Consider the following 12,048-nt stretch of genomic DNA (forward strand, 5'->3'; position numbering starts at 1 on the left):
GGGGACACGGACATAGCTCCCTCCCCGGGGCCATTGGAAACTGTGGAAACTCTTTCTTAATTGCTGACCTGCATATGTTACAAGGATAAAAGTGAACTGGAGGGTTTGGGGTAAGGGAGTTGTAGGTGCCTGATTTAAAACTGTGTTAAGGATCATCTCTGCTTAATTAGCTGGGCTCACCTCAGGGGACCATTTAGCGGCCCACAAGCAGCATCTGATTTCACCTTTGAAGCTTATATTACCTCTTATTTATTTTTGTGGTACTGCCTTCCCTTCACAGACATTGGTCTCCTCAAAGCCACTAACGGCTAACAATTCTCTAGACCCAAGTCAGATTTCTCTGTGAACTTGTATTTGACAATTCCTTCTTCTTCTTCTTCTTTTAATATTTTTAGCTGTAGATGGACACAATACCTTTACTTTATTTATGTATATGTGGTGCTGAAGATCACAACCAGTGCCTCACAGGTACCAGCCAAGCACTTTACCACTGAACCCCAACCCCAACTTGACAATTCCTTCTTAAAACTGTCTCCCCAAGCAGTCCCAATTATCTACCTTCCTGATTTCCAATGTAATGTTGGGGCCTCTGACCTTAACCCAAAGTTGGCAACCCCAAGCACAAAATTTCTTTGAAATATTCCCTAAAATGCACACAAATGCATTCTACGTATTCAATCCAACGTTGTAACTATTTTGTGCCCTTTTCATCAAGCAAAATCAGTTTTCTAAAAAGTTCTATCTTGAGCTGGGCATGGTGGCTCACACGCTTGTAATCCCAGCAGCTTGGAAAGTTAAGGCAGGAGGATCAGAAGTTCAAAGCCAGCCTCAGCAACTCAGCAAGACCCTAAGCAACTCAGCAAGACCCTGTCTCAAAAAAAAAAAAAAAAAAATCTAGGGATGTGGTTCAGTATTTAAGCGCCCCTGGCCTCAATCCTTGGGACCAAACAAAAAAAAAGTTTCCATCTTGTGTTTGTCCTATGGATTATCCCCAACTTCAGAAAAACTATAAGGTACTGCGCCACTTTCTGTTGGCTCCTGTATCTACATAATTATCTCATTTAACTCTCTCAACCTTCTTTGGAGGTAACATGGTTCCACTTTACTGATGAAGGATCTAAGGCTTGAAGGGTTAAGTGGCTTGCCCAAGGTCATACATGTTTTGTCTGACTCTGATCATGAGCTTCCTTGGTTTACAGTTATTTGTCCCTCCATGAGTAGAGCTGGTAGGGCTTCAAAGACTCTAAGGTCCCAGGCACCTCTTCCTCAAATGGGAAGACAGACCCAGAAAGAGGCTAGAATAGCCTGAGGTTATACAGGGAAGAAGATACAAAATCAGGACTCAGAGCAAAACCTGACAAGGGGCACCTTCTGGAAGCCTAAGCATGCCCTCTTTCTCAATTAGGGTCTTATTACAAACATCTGTGGTAAATCTTTGCTCACAGGTCTCTGATGGATGGAGCCCTCAGGAATCAGAAATTGGAGTCCACACTCTGATCTTTTTTTTTTTTTTGATAATTTTTTAATGTTTATTTTTCAGTTCTCGGCGGACACAACATCTTTGTTGGTATGTGGTGCTGAGGATCGAACCCGGGCCGCACGCATGCCAGGCGAGCGCGCTACCGCTTGAGCCACATCCCCAGCCCCTCACACTCTGATCTTTGGGTGGGTCACTACCCTCTTGGAGCCTCTTTTTTTTTTTTTTTTTGCACTGAGGATTGAACCCAAAGGCTTCTGACCACTGAGCTACACCCCTAGCCCTTTTTATATTTTATTTTGAGACAGGGTCTCACTAAGTTATCTAGGGCCTGGCTAAGCTGCTGAGGTTGGCTTTGAACTTTTGATCCTCCTGCCTCAGCCTCTGGACTCGCTAGGGTTACAGTTCGGCACCACCACGCTCATCGTTCAATTTTTTAATATATGAAATGGAAGAAAGAGACAAGGGTTTACATGGTAGTTAACTTTGTAAACCTACAGTCTACTAAGAGGTCATAGAACAGGGCTCATTCTGGGCTCTTGGTGCCAGACTAGAGTGGGATCCAGGCTTTGTCTCTTAAAGAGCCTGCATCTTGGGTAAATTTCTGCCTCAGTTTCCTCACAAGGAAAATGAAAATAAAAATAAGACTTAATACCTAGGATTGTTGTAAGGGTTCGGGCACTTGGAAGCGTCTGGCACACTGTGATCCATTTGCAGTTAGCTTTTAGGGCAGGTTTAGTCCTCGGTGTGCAACATCGGTAACTTCAGACGACCCCGTCTCCTCCAAGCCCCGCCCCCGTCCTTACTCGGTCCCGCCTTCACCTCTCTGGGTCCCACCCCAAGCCGGCCCGGTTCCCTCCCGCCACCGGGGGGCGGCGGCGCTAAGGGCCGCTTTCTGGCAGAAGCAGGCGACGCTCTAGGTGACGACCGCACTCCTCTGTGGCCAGTGGCGGCGGCGCTCTAGTCGGCGGGTGTGCGGGGCGGGTTGTCAGTGGTGCGGCCGGCAGGCAGCGATGGCGGCCGTACGCGGCCTGCGAGTGTCTGTGAAGGCGGAGGCCCCGGCGGGGCCGGTCTTGGGGCTCCCGTCGCCTGAGGCGGAGTCCGGTTTGGAACGCGGCGAGCCGGAGCCCATGGAGGTGGAGGAGGGCGAGCTGGAGATCGTGCCGGTGCGGCGCTCCCTGAAGGAACTGATCCCGGTACGGGCGGGGGGTGGGGGGCGAGGAGGAGGTCGCGGAGCTTGTGCCCCGCGCCGGAGGGGGCCGGAAGGGGAGGCGGCCAGCGCGCCGGCCGGGGGAAGTCAGGGGAGGAGGAGAGAGGCGCGAGCGCCGGCGGGCGGGGGGTCAGGCGTGAGAGACCCCAAGCAAGAGAAAGGACGCCGGGGCGCCCGGAAATGGGTGTTGAGAGGACTGGAGGAGGTGGGGGAGAGCCGAGAGACAGTTGAGGACGTACCCTTTGCTGCCCTTCGGAGCCAGGCTGTGCGGGGGAGTGAGTGAGGAGAGACTGGGGTCCACATTAAAGGGGAGTCCCGGGCGGGAACCCAACCGGAGCGACCCAGAGGGAACTGTGAGGTGGCGCCGGCATCCAGGTCTCCCTGTGGGTCCCGCTCTGGTAGAATTGGTGTCTGTTAAACATGGCACTCGCTCTTTCCCTTGCGAGGACTGAGCTTGTCAGCAGCAAACAGTATGTTGCTGTTGTGACTTGAGGGTCGTCTTGCCCCCGCGCACCTCCACTGCCTTGTAGCACCTCTACCGTCGCCCTAGCATCTCACTTGCAATGAAATCAAATGATCAGGGACCAGCATTTGCCCTTGGTCTCTTTTACCACAGCGGGGATGGTGAGTGGTGTTTTGCTTGTGGTTTTGTAGTCATATGTCTGGTTCTTAGATCAGGTCTCAAGTCTGGATGACTTAGTTGCACACATAATATGAACTATTTGAAACAAAACAAAACAAAAACCAAAAAAACCCCCTGCATATCAGCAAGTCTTGCTTTTAAACTGAAGTTATGTGAGTTATGGAAAAAGGCTAAGGTAGGATAGCTAGTGATGGACAACAATAACGACCATGGTAACAACATAATGACATTTTGACAGTTGCTACTTTATGTCATTTAAAAATAACTGCAGTTGTTGGTTAGGTAGTATCATCCCTTCATTCATTTTATGCAGCCCCCACCATGTGCCAGGCATAGTCCTATGTGCTAGATCAAGATCAGACTTCCTCCTAGAGTTTGTGTTCTAGTAGGGACATAAGCAAATAAATGATTTCCACTAGTGTTAATGCTTTGAGGAAAAAAATATGCTAATGAAATAGTACAGGGGCCAGGGGGGTGTGCAGAACATAAAGCAGAATGTGATAAGATGGTCAGGGAAGTCCACTGAGACAGTGACAGTTAAGCTGAACCCTACATGACAAAAAGGGGCCAATCATGTGCACAGTGGAAGTGAACATTCCTAACAGGGGCAACAGCAAACACAAAGGGTCTGAGATAGGAACAAGATTGCTTTCTTGGGGAAATGTTAAGTTCTGTAGCACAAAGGGGAGAACAGAAAAAGAGGTTAGGAGATAGGCATATATCACGGAAAAGGCCTAGAGAAGTCAAAGTTGTACCATATAATGTAATTAGTGAAAGTCACCCTTGAGACTTACCCCCATCCTTTCATTGCAGTGTTTGTGTTTTCCCAGGAGTTTTAAGTGAAGGTTGGGCTTTCTACTTTTTGGTGGAGGTTTGTGCTCCACCTGGTGGCCTAGTGTGGAAAATCTGTCCTGTCTGGGGTGAGGAGATTAGTGACTCTATCTCATCTTTAACACTTTTCACAAAAGCCTTTAGATTTTCATTTACATATGTACTTTCAATTGATAAAGGTACTTGAGATTTTGGACAGGCTCTGATGTAGAAAATACTTCTTATTAAGAGTGGTTGATTACTACTGTGGAGTCAGGGGATTGTCTTCTTAATAAGGGGTTGTCAGGGTTTAGGGAAAGGTTGCTGAAAAGAATGACTTTTCAAAAAGAAGCAGTTGTTAGGCTGCCTTTTATCATGGATTTTTCCTCCATTGCTATCAGAATTTCTCACACTTCCTCTTTGTGTTAGGACACAAGCAGAAGATATGAAAATAAGGCTGGCAGCTTCATCACCGGAATTGATGTTACCTCCAAGGTGAGACAGACCATGATTTATTTATTCAGTTTGACAAGTGAGTAAATTTAATGAACTTGGTCCCTAGGACTTTTGTAGAACAGTAAATATTCTTATCCCCTTTTTTTTCATTTGTTGCTGGATTAAATTTTTAAATTTCTTGTTATGCAATGGTGTCTTCATGAATCCTGAAACATTCAGGCAGCATTTGTGTATTCTTGCATCCACAAAAAGATGAAATCACTATATCTGGATTTCTGTGCTTAATCATTTCCAAAAAAGAGTGCTGCACTGGGATTTATTTACTTATTTATATTTTTTTGTGAGGGTGGGCACACACTATTTTTAATGCTATGTCCATTCTGATAAAATGTGTTTTGTTTCCTGAGGGCTCCACCCATCAGAGACCTGTGAGCACCTAGCACATAATAGGCCCTTAGTAAATGTTTTTATTCCTCACTGGTTGCAAACTTAGAAAAATAGTTTCCTAATTGTGTACCTGTCTAAACTTTGAAGATTAAATCAACTAAATTATTCTCAGTACTTGAGAGCAAAGATTTACCACAGATGTTTGTAAGAAGACCCTAATTGAGAAAGAGGGCATGCTTAGGCTTCCAGAGGGTGCCCCTTGTCAGGTTTTGCTCTGAGTCCTGATTTTGTATCTTCTTCCCTGTATAATCTCAGGCTATTCTAGCCTCTTTCTGTCTCAGATTACTTAAAGACCAAAAGAAAGAACTAATCATTTTCTGGAAAGACAAGAAAATAGAACCAAGTGAAGGGCTTGGATTAAAACTAAGTGGTAGAGCCGGGCACAGTGGTACACACCTGTAATCCCAGCAGCTCGGGAGGCTGAGGCAGGAGGATCTTGAGTTCAAAGCCAGCTTCTGCAAAAGTGAAGCACTAAGTAACTCAGTGAGACCCTGTCTCTAAATAAAATACAAAAAAAAAAAAAAAAAAAAAAAAGACTGGTAATGTGGTTCAGTGATTGAATGCCCCTGAGGTCAATCCCCAGAACTAAAAAAAAAACAAAACCCAAAACAAAAATAATTAAGTGGTAGAGTGCGTGCCTAATACAAGGCTCTGGGTTCAGTTTCTAGCACCCCCCCCACCCCAAATAATAATACATAAAGTGAAAGTGTTTTCTTACTGTGCTTGAGAAAGAAGCAGACTGTTCTTAATTCTACATCATTTGCCATTATATGAAACAGGTATATGGGGAAAGAGTAGAAGTCCCAGAGTTAGTATCTAAATTGTTACTAAAGGAAAGTAGATTGTTGTTTGTAATAGGAAGACTTCAGTGAAAAGAATTAGCATAACTATTGGGAAATAACAGAAGTGTTGCTGCTTTACCAATCCTCATAAGCTTTCTATAGTCAGACCTTCAATTAGTGTGACAAAGTCAATATACAATTAATGAAGGGTTCCCAAGAGCCAGCCACAGTTGGACCTGGATTATTTTAGCTCTTTTAAGACACTTACAAAGCTGATTATTTTTTCAGTAAAGCATCAGTGCTTGTTGTCACTTAAAAATGAAAACAAGCAATTCTGTGGACTTAAGGATGGAATAGAGGAGTTTCTTTGCTTCAGTGTTATTTTTAAACAGGAAACTAGCTTTAGGGAGTGGACTTTTCAGGCAGACATAATGTGAAAGAGGGTGATAGGTGTGATTACTGTGCCCACATAAAATGTGAAGTGGTGGCAGGGAGTGCTCTTAAAAATAGCATTGGATTTAGAAGATCTGCCCCCTTAGCTAGAAAAAGTACATCCAGCAATTTTTTTTTTTTTAACTCATTTATGCCTCAGTTTCTGTAGTTGGAAAATTGAAACTTTCAGATTGTTTAATTGTAATTTGTTGGAATGATTGCCAATAATAGATGAAACTTCATAAACATATAGTCATTGAATTCCTGCTATGTCCCAGGCATAGTAATCAACTGTGTTAGGATGGAGGTGATTATAAATTATAACAGTATTACTTTATACCCTCTAAATGTGAATATCTGATTTTTGCAAAACTCATTCAATGTGCAGTATTGCTTATTTCTTCTGATTTATTTTAGAGTTGTCATTGATGCATCATGTATTTGTGATTTAACTTTCTGTTTCTATGCTTTACCTCTTTGATTTTTTTTTTTTCTGGACTTTCTAGGAAGCCATTGAAAAGAAAGAACAGCGAGCTAAGCGCTTTCATTTCCGATCAGAAGTAAATCTTGCCCAAAGAAATGTAGCCTTGGACCGAGACATGATGAAAAAAGGTACAGGGTGTTTTGAGGGCAATTTTTTCACATTCTTCTAGAGAGTGGCTTTTCCCTGACATTGCCTCATGCTTTTGGCTTTGTCTTGTATGTCCTTTTCTCACCCCACTACTCCCAACAGAAGGAACTTGTGAAGTCTCCCATTCTAAGGTTACCTGTTAAAAATTGAGATGCTGTCAACTATGTTTCAGATGTTAGAGGTGGAAAAAGATTATCTTCCTTAAAGCGGCCCAGAGAAAGAATAGTTAAATGCAGAGATGAGATGAGAACCTATGCTTCTATGGACCATTGCTCATTTTCTGCTTTTATCATAGAGGTTGCTTTTAAATGTAGTGGAAAAGTATCACAATGGGACCTTTTTCTGGAATTGGAGCAATGTAGGGACTGGTGGGAGAAAGCTGTTAATATTTTCATTGATAATAAATATGTAGAAAATACAAACCACACATTAATATCCTGTTGTCAGAGCAAAACTAATCCTGCTCTGGATTTTAAACCTGCTCCTATAGTTGAACTCGTTATTTCATTTTATTTTTGTGTTTCATTGGGGTATTTTGCTCCCCAGAACTCACCTTGACTTATCATGTATGGTAATCTGCCCAGTCTTACCAAAGTAATTTATAAATAAAAGGGAAAATTATTCCTTTTAAGTGAGTCTACATCCTTATTTATTATTCTACTCTAACATAAAATCGTGAATGTAAAAGGTCTCCCTCTGTTGAGTTGCAAATTTGTGTTTACAAAGGGCTCAGAAGGCAGCCCTCTGGATGCCTATTGAAGGTCTGTGCTGTGCTGTGTAAGTTTCTTCAGCCTTATGTTATTAATAAAAGCAAAAGCCCAGTAAATGAATGAATGAAAGAATAAATACTGTTCTTTTTTGGGAGCTTAGCTTTCTTACCATATTTATTATTTACATATTTATTTTTTATTTGTTTCTCACAGCAACCCTATGAGGAATATCTTATTTTATATTTTGTTGCTGGGGATTGAACCCAGGAACACTTTACCATACTGAGATATATCCCCAACCCTTTTGATTTTTTTATTTTGAGATAGGGTCTTGCTAAGTTGCTTTGGCCACTAAGTTGCAGTTTTTAGAGAGTACCTGGCAAATAGTAGGTATTCAGTAAATGTTAGTTATCATCATTATCTGGCATTCTCTCTCTTCTAAGCAGTCATTTAAGTAACCCAGCCTCTTGGGAGAGTGGGGAAGTTGGATTAAGTATCCTAACTCCTCTGTAGCCATATTAGGCATCAAAATTATTTCTTATTAGTGTTAGCAAAAATAATAAAAGATACTGTTTGTTAAATGCTTACTGTGTTCCATTTACTCTAATATGTGGATAACTTACTTTTAGGAGTCCTCTGAGGGGAAGGTATTTATCATTTCCATTTTACTTATGAGAAAACTAAGGTGCTATGAGGTTGAGAAACTTGCCCAAAGTCCCACAGCTAGGTAAGTAGCAAGGCTGGGACTGAAAGCTGATCTAATAGAAGCATGTAGTCCTAATCACTCTGCCAGCTTCAGGGATGCAATTGGGACTATTCTGCCTCAAAAATGACTTGTTAGTGGGATGTGGTGACACATGCCTATAATCCCAGTGACTTAGGAAGCTGAAGCAGGAGGATCACAAGTTTGAGGCTGGCCTTAGTAACTTAGTGAGGTCCTAAGCAACTTAGCAAGACCCTGTCTCTAAATAGAAACTAAAAGGGGCTGAGGATATGGGGATATGGTTTAGTGGTTAAGTGCCCCTGGGTTCAATCCTCAGTACCCCCCCCCCCCTTTCTGCCCCCTGCAAAAAAAAAGTGACTTGTTACTTTTGAATGGCTAGGTGTTGAACAGCTTTGGTCTCCCTATCTCCAAGATCAAAGTTCTCATGGTTGGAAGATTGGAAAGACCTTAGAGGTCATCTAGACCAACCTCTTGCTGGCCACTGCAGGCTTTTTGGCAAAGTTCCTATTGGTCCTTTGGCCTCTGCCTGAATATCAAGTAATGAGGCAGACAGCTCTGTCTTTGAACACTTCCTCATGTTGAGCATTACTTTCTAGGAAATTTTGTCTTGAGGGTTGCTGTGTGACTCTTAGAACAACACTGTTAAGTCCTTTCTTCCTTCACATAATAACCCTTCAGGTGATGGAAAGCTTACTGCCTCTTCCCTGGACTTCCTTTATGTGGCATGGCTTTCTGGTCTTCCTTTCCTACTTTTTTCAGCTTCTAAATGTCTTCCTTAACATCTTGTCAGATAGATAAGATACAGATTGCAAGTGTGGTTGGGTACATGGAAGGTGGCAGAATTATTGCTACCTTTCATCTCTGTCCAGCTAATTCATAGTATTGTACTTGTCTTGTGATCCAAGCACTCAGGTCTTCACTTAGAAATTTTCCAAGCAAAATAATCTTTCTCATATTGTGCATGAGACACTTTAAAAATTATTTTTTAATTTATTCCTGTTAAATTACATCTTGTTGATTTTAAGCTTCCATTTTTAGGCTATTTTCATTTTAACTCTAATTTCACCTTTTTAGCTACTCCTGTGTGTCCTCTTCACCGTAATATGTTTGGCTTCTGCTTCTCATCAAGTTATCAGAGAATGTTGAATAGTATATTCCTGTATCATGCCATGAATCATAAATGGGCTAATTATAAGTCTTTCTTTGTTATCGTCAGGCCCACATTTCATTTTATTGTCAGGAAAAACTGGATTATATGCCTTAATGAACTCAAGATGAAACACGGTCTTTTATATTCTTTTAATTTCTTGACCTAGTAAACCTGTTTAAAAAAAAAATGAGGTTAGTGTGACTTTCTTCTTTCATGTCATTTCCTTTGAGAAAGACTTAGTTTCTTAAAGAATCATAGATTTATCTAATAAGTGACTTTCTTTTAAATTTCAGAGACTGATAAGCTTTCCAATCTGTAGTTTTGGGAATTTTTCTTTCCTCTTAGGAGGAATTGGTACAGGATTAGTCCTTCTAAAGGATTTCAGGTACTTCTGTCCTAAATCACAACTCCATGTTTTTTTGTTTGTTTGTTTTAATGTATATTTTTCTAGGTGTAGATGGACACAACACATTGCCTTTATTTTTATGTGGTGCTGAGGATCGAACCCAGGTCCCACCCATGCTAGACGAGCCCTCTACCGCTGAGCCACAGTCCTAGCCCCACAACTCCATGTTTAAGTCAGTACATTGGGATAAAATTCTGGATTGGGTGGTTTAAATCTATTAAAATTAATTCTTATGCTATTGTTTTCTGTCTTAGGTTTTGACGCTTATTTAATGATAGCTGTTCTATTGATTAGTAGAATAGTAGAATAAGTCAACAGTTCTGCCTTTTTTCTTGCATCATCTTCCCATAGCAGTATTTCTCTAAACACTTAAAAAAAAAAAAAGAAAGTCATCAGCACTTTTTTAAAAATATTTTTTTAGATGTTGATGGACCTTTATTTTATTCATTTATTTATATGTGGTGCTGAGAATCAAACCCAGTGTTTCACACATTCGAGGCAAGCGCTTTACCACTGAGCCATAACCCCAGCCCAGTCACCAGCACTTTTGATGAACCTGTTCACTTTGGACTACAACCTTTTCTTCATTAGGTATTTTATAAGCAATTCATACTCACCAAAGAAAATTTAGAAAGAATAGGAAGGAAAGTCGTCACAGTTGTACTCTCGTTCATTGCCAGCATTTTGTGTATTTACTTTTAAATCTTATTTTGGGCATGGACTTTTTTTCCTTTTTTGTCATACTGCTTTTTTCATTTTCACTTGACGGTTTATCCTCAGTGTTTTCTGTATTGCTGTATAGTGTGACATCAGTCTCTCAGATTGTACTGTTCTTGTTCTCTTTGTCGTCATAATTTACCCTTTATCCATTTCCCATGTGTTCTTTTCACCTAAGTTTTGCTGCTTTCTCTTTCCTTGGGGCCATCTTTCATGTTGAATTGTGGATTTAATGTCTTTTGACTTCTTGGATAATTCTGATTTGAGGCCTTAGAATTGATAACTTATTCTCCAAAGACTTTGAGTTTTATATACTATTACCCCATTATTTGTTGGGGTAATAGAATATAAAAATATTTATATTAGTATATAAAGAAACTTTCCCTGTTAGAACATTTAAGGTAATACCCTTAACACCTGGTTTGTACTTGACACATAGTAAATGTTCAGATCTCATCCCTTTGTGCATCTGTTCATTTCCCCCCTCAATACTTAGCCCTTTCTGATTGGTTGGGCAATAAGCCTAGCAGCCTGTTTTGTTGCTTTGATTTATTTTGCTTGGTGACACTGTTAGCAGGGTAAAGGCCTTCTTTTTTGGCAGTCTTCCATAGAATCTTGATTTTTAACAAAGTTCCCATTTATAGTGGATCTTGCCACTGCCAATTTGGTTCTCTTTTAAGAATATATTTTTTTCCCACGAGCTAATTTTGAGACCTGTCTCTGCATTGATAATGCTTTTGCTCGCCCTTTACTCCTTACCTACTTCTTTGGAACATAATTGTCCATGGGTCAATTCTTGATATGTATACCATTCTGTCTGAATAAAAGTAAATGTTGGGGCTGGGGATGTGGCTCAAGCGGTAGCACGCTCGCCTGGCATGCGTGCAGCCCGGGTTCGATCCTCAGCACCACATACAAACAAAGATGTTGTGTCCGCTGAAAACTAAAAAATAAATATTAAAAAATTCTCTCTCCCTCTCTCTCTCTCTCCACTCTCTCTTTAAAAAAAAAAAAGTAGGGCTGGGGATGTGGCTCAAGCGGTAGCGCGCTCGCCTCGCATGCGTGCGGCCCGGGTTCGATCCTCAGCACCACATACCAACAAAGATGTTGTGTCCGTCGAGAACTAAAAAATAAATATTAAAAATTCTTTCTCTCTCTCTCTCTCTCTCAAAAAAAAAAAAAAAAGTAAACGTATGTGTCCAGAGGTTTTGTTCTTTCTTAAAATATTAAAAACATTTATTTATTCTGTATGTGACAAGAGGTTTTGTTCTTTACATTCTTTTGTACTTAAATATTTTGTCTTTTTTTTTGTTTTGTTTTGTTTTTTCCTCCTCTGGATGTATCATTTAAAGTGAAGTCCTTTTTATAAGTTCACCAAGTCTCCTACCTGAAATTTTTTTTTCCTTAATTTTCAGTGTGTTTCCTTTCCTATCACTGGGTGCCCTCCTGTTTT

The 12,048-nt window shown here is 41.1% G+C and overlaps 1 protein-coding gene across 1 annotated transcript in view; it reads left to right on the top strand.

Moving 5' to 3' along the window:
* The first annotated feature begins 2,448 nt into the window (after positions 1 to 2,448).
* NCBP3 (nuclear cap binding subunit 3) overlaps positions 2,449 to 12,048 on the top strand; it is a 29,244-nt gene continuing 19,644 nt past the window's right edge. Inside the window, exons 1-3 of the mRNA XM_081272906.1 lie at positions 2,449 to 2,673; positions 4,570 to 4,635; positions 6,764 to 6,869. Coding sequence (XP_081129032.1) covers positions 2,491 to 2,673; positions 4,570 to 4,635; positions 6,764 to 6,869 — 355 coding nt within the window. The 5' untranslated portion in view covers positions 2,449 to 2,490. The remainder of the gene's footprint in view (positions 2,674 to 4,569; positions 4,636 to 6,763; positions 6,870 to 12,048) is intronic.

This window comes from Spermophilus citellus (assembly GCF_964194105.1).
Source record: "Spermophilus citellus genome assembly, chromosome: 17".
NCBI lineage: Eukaryota > Metazoa > Chordata > Mammalia > Rodentia > Sciuridae > Spermophilus > Spermophilus citellus.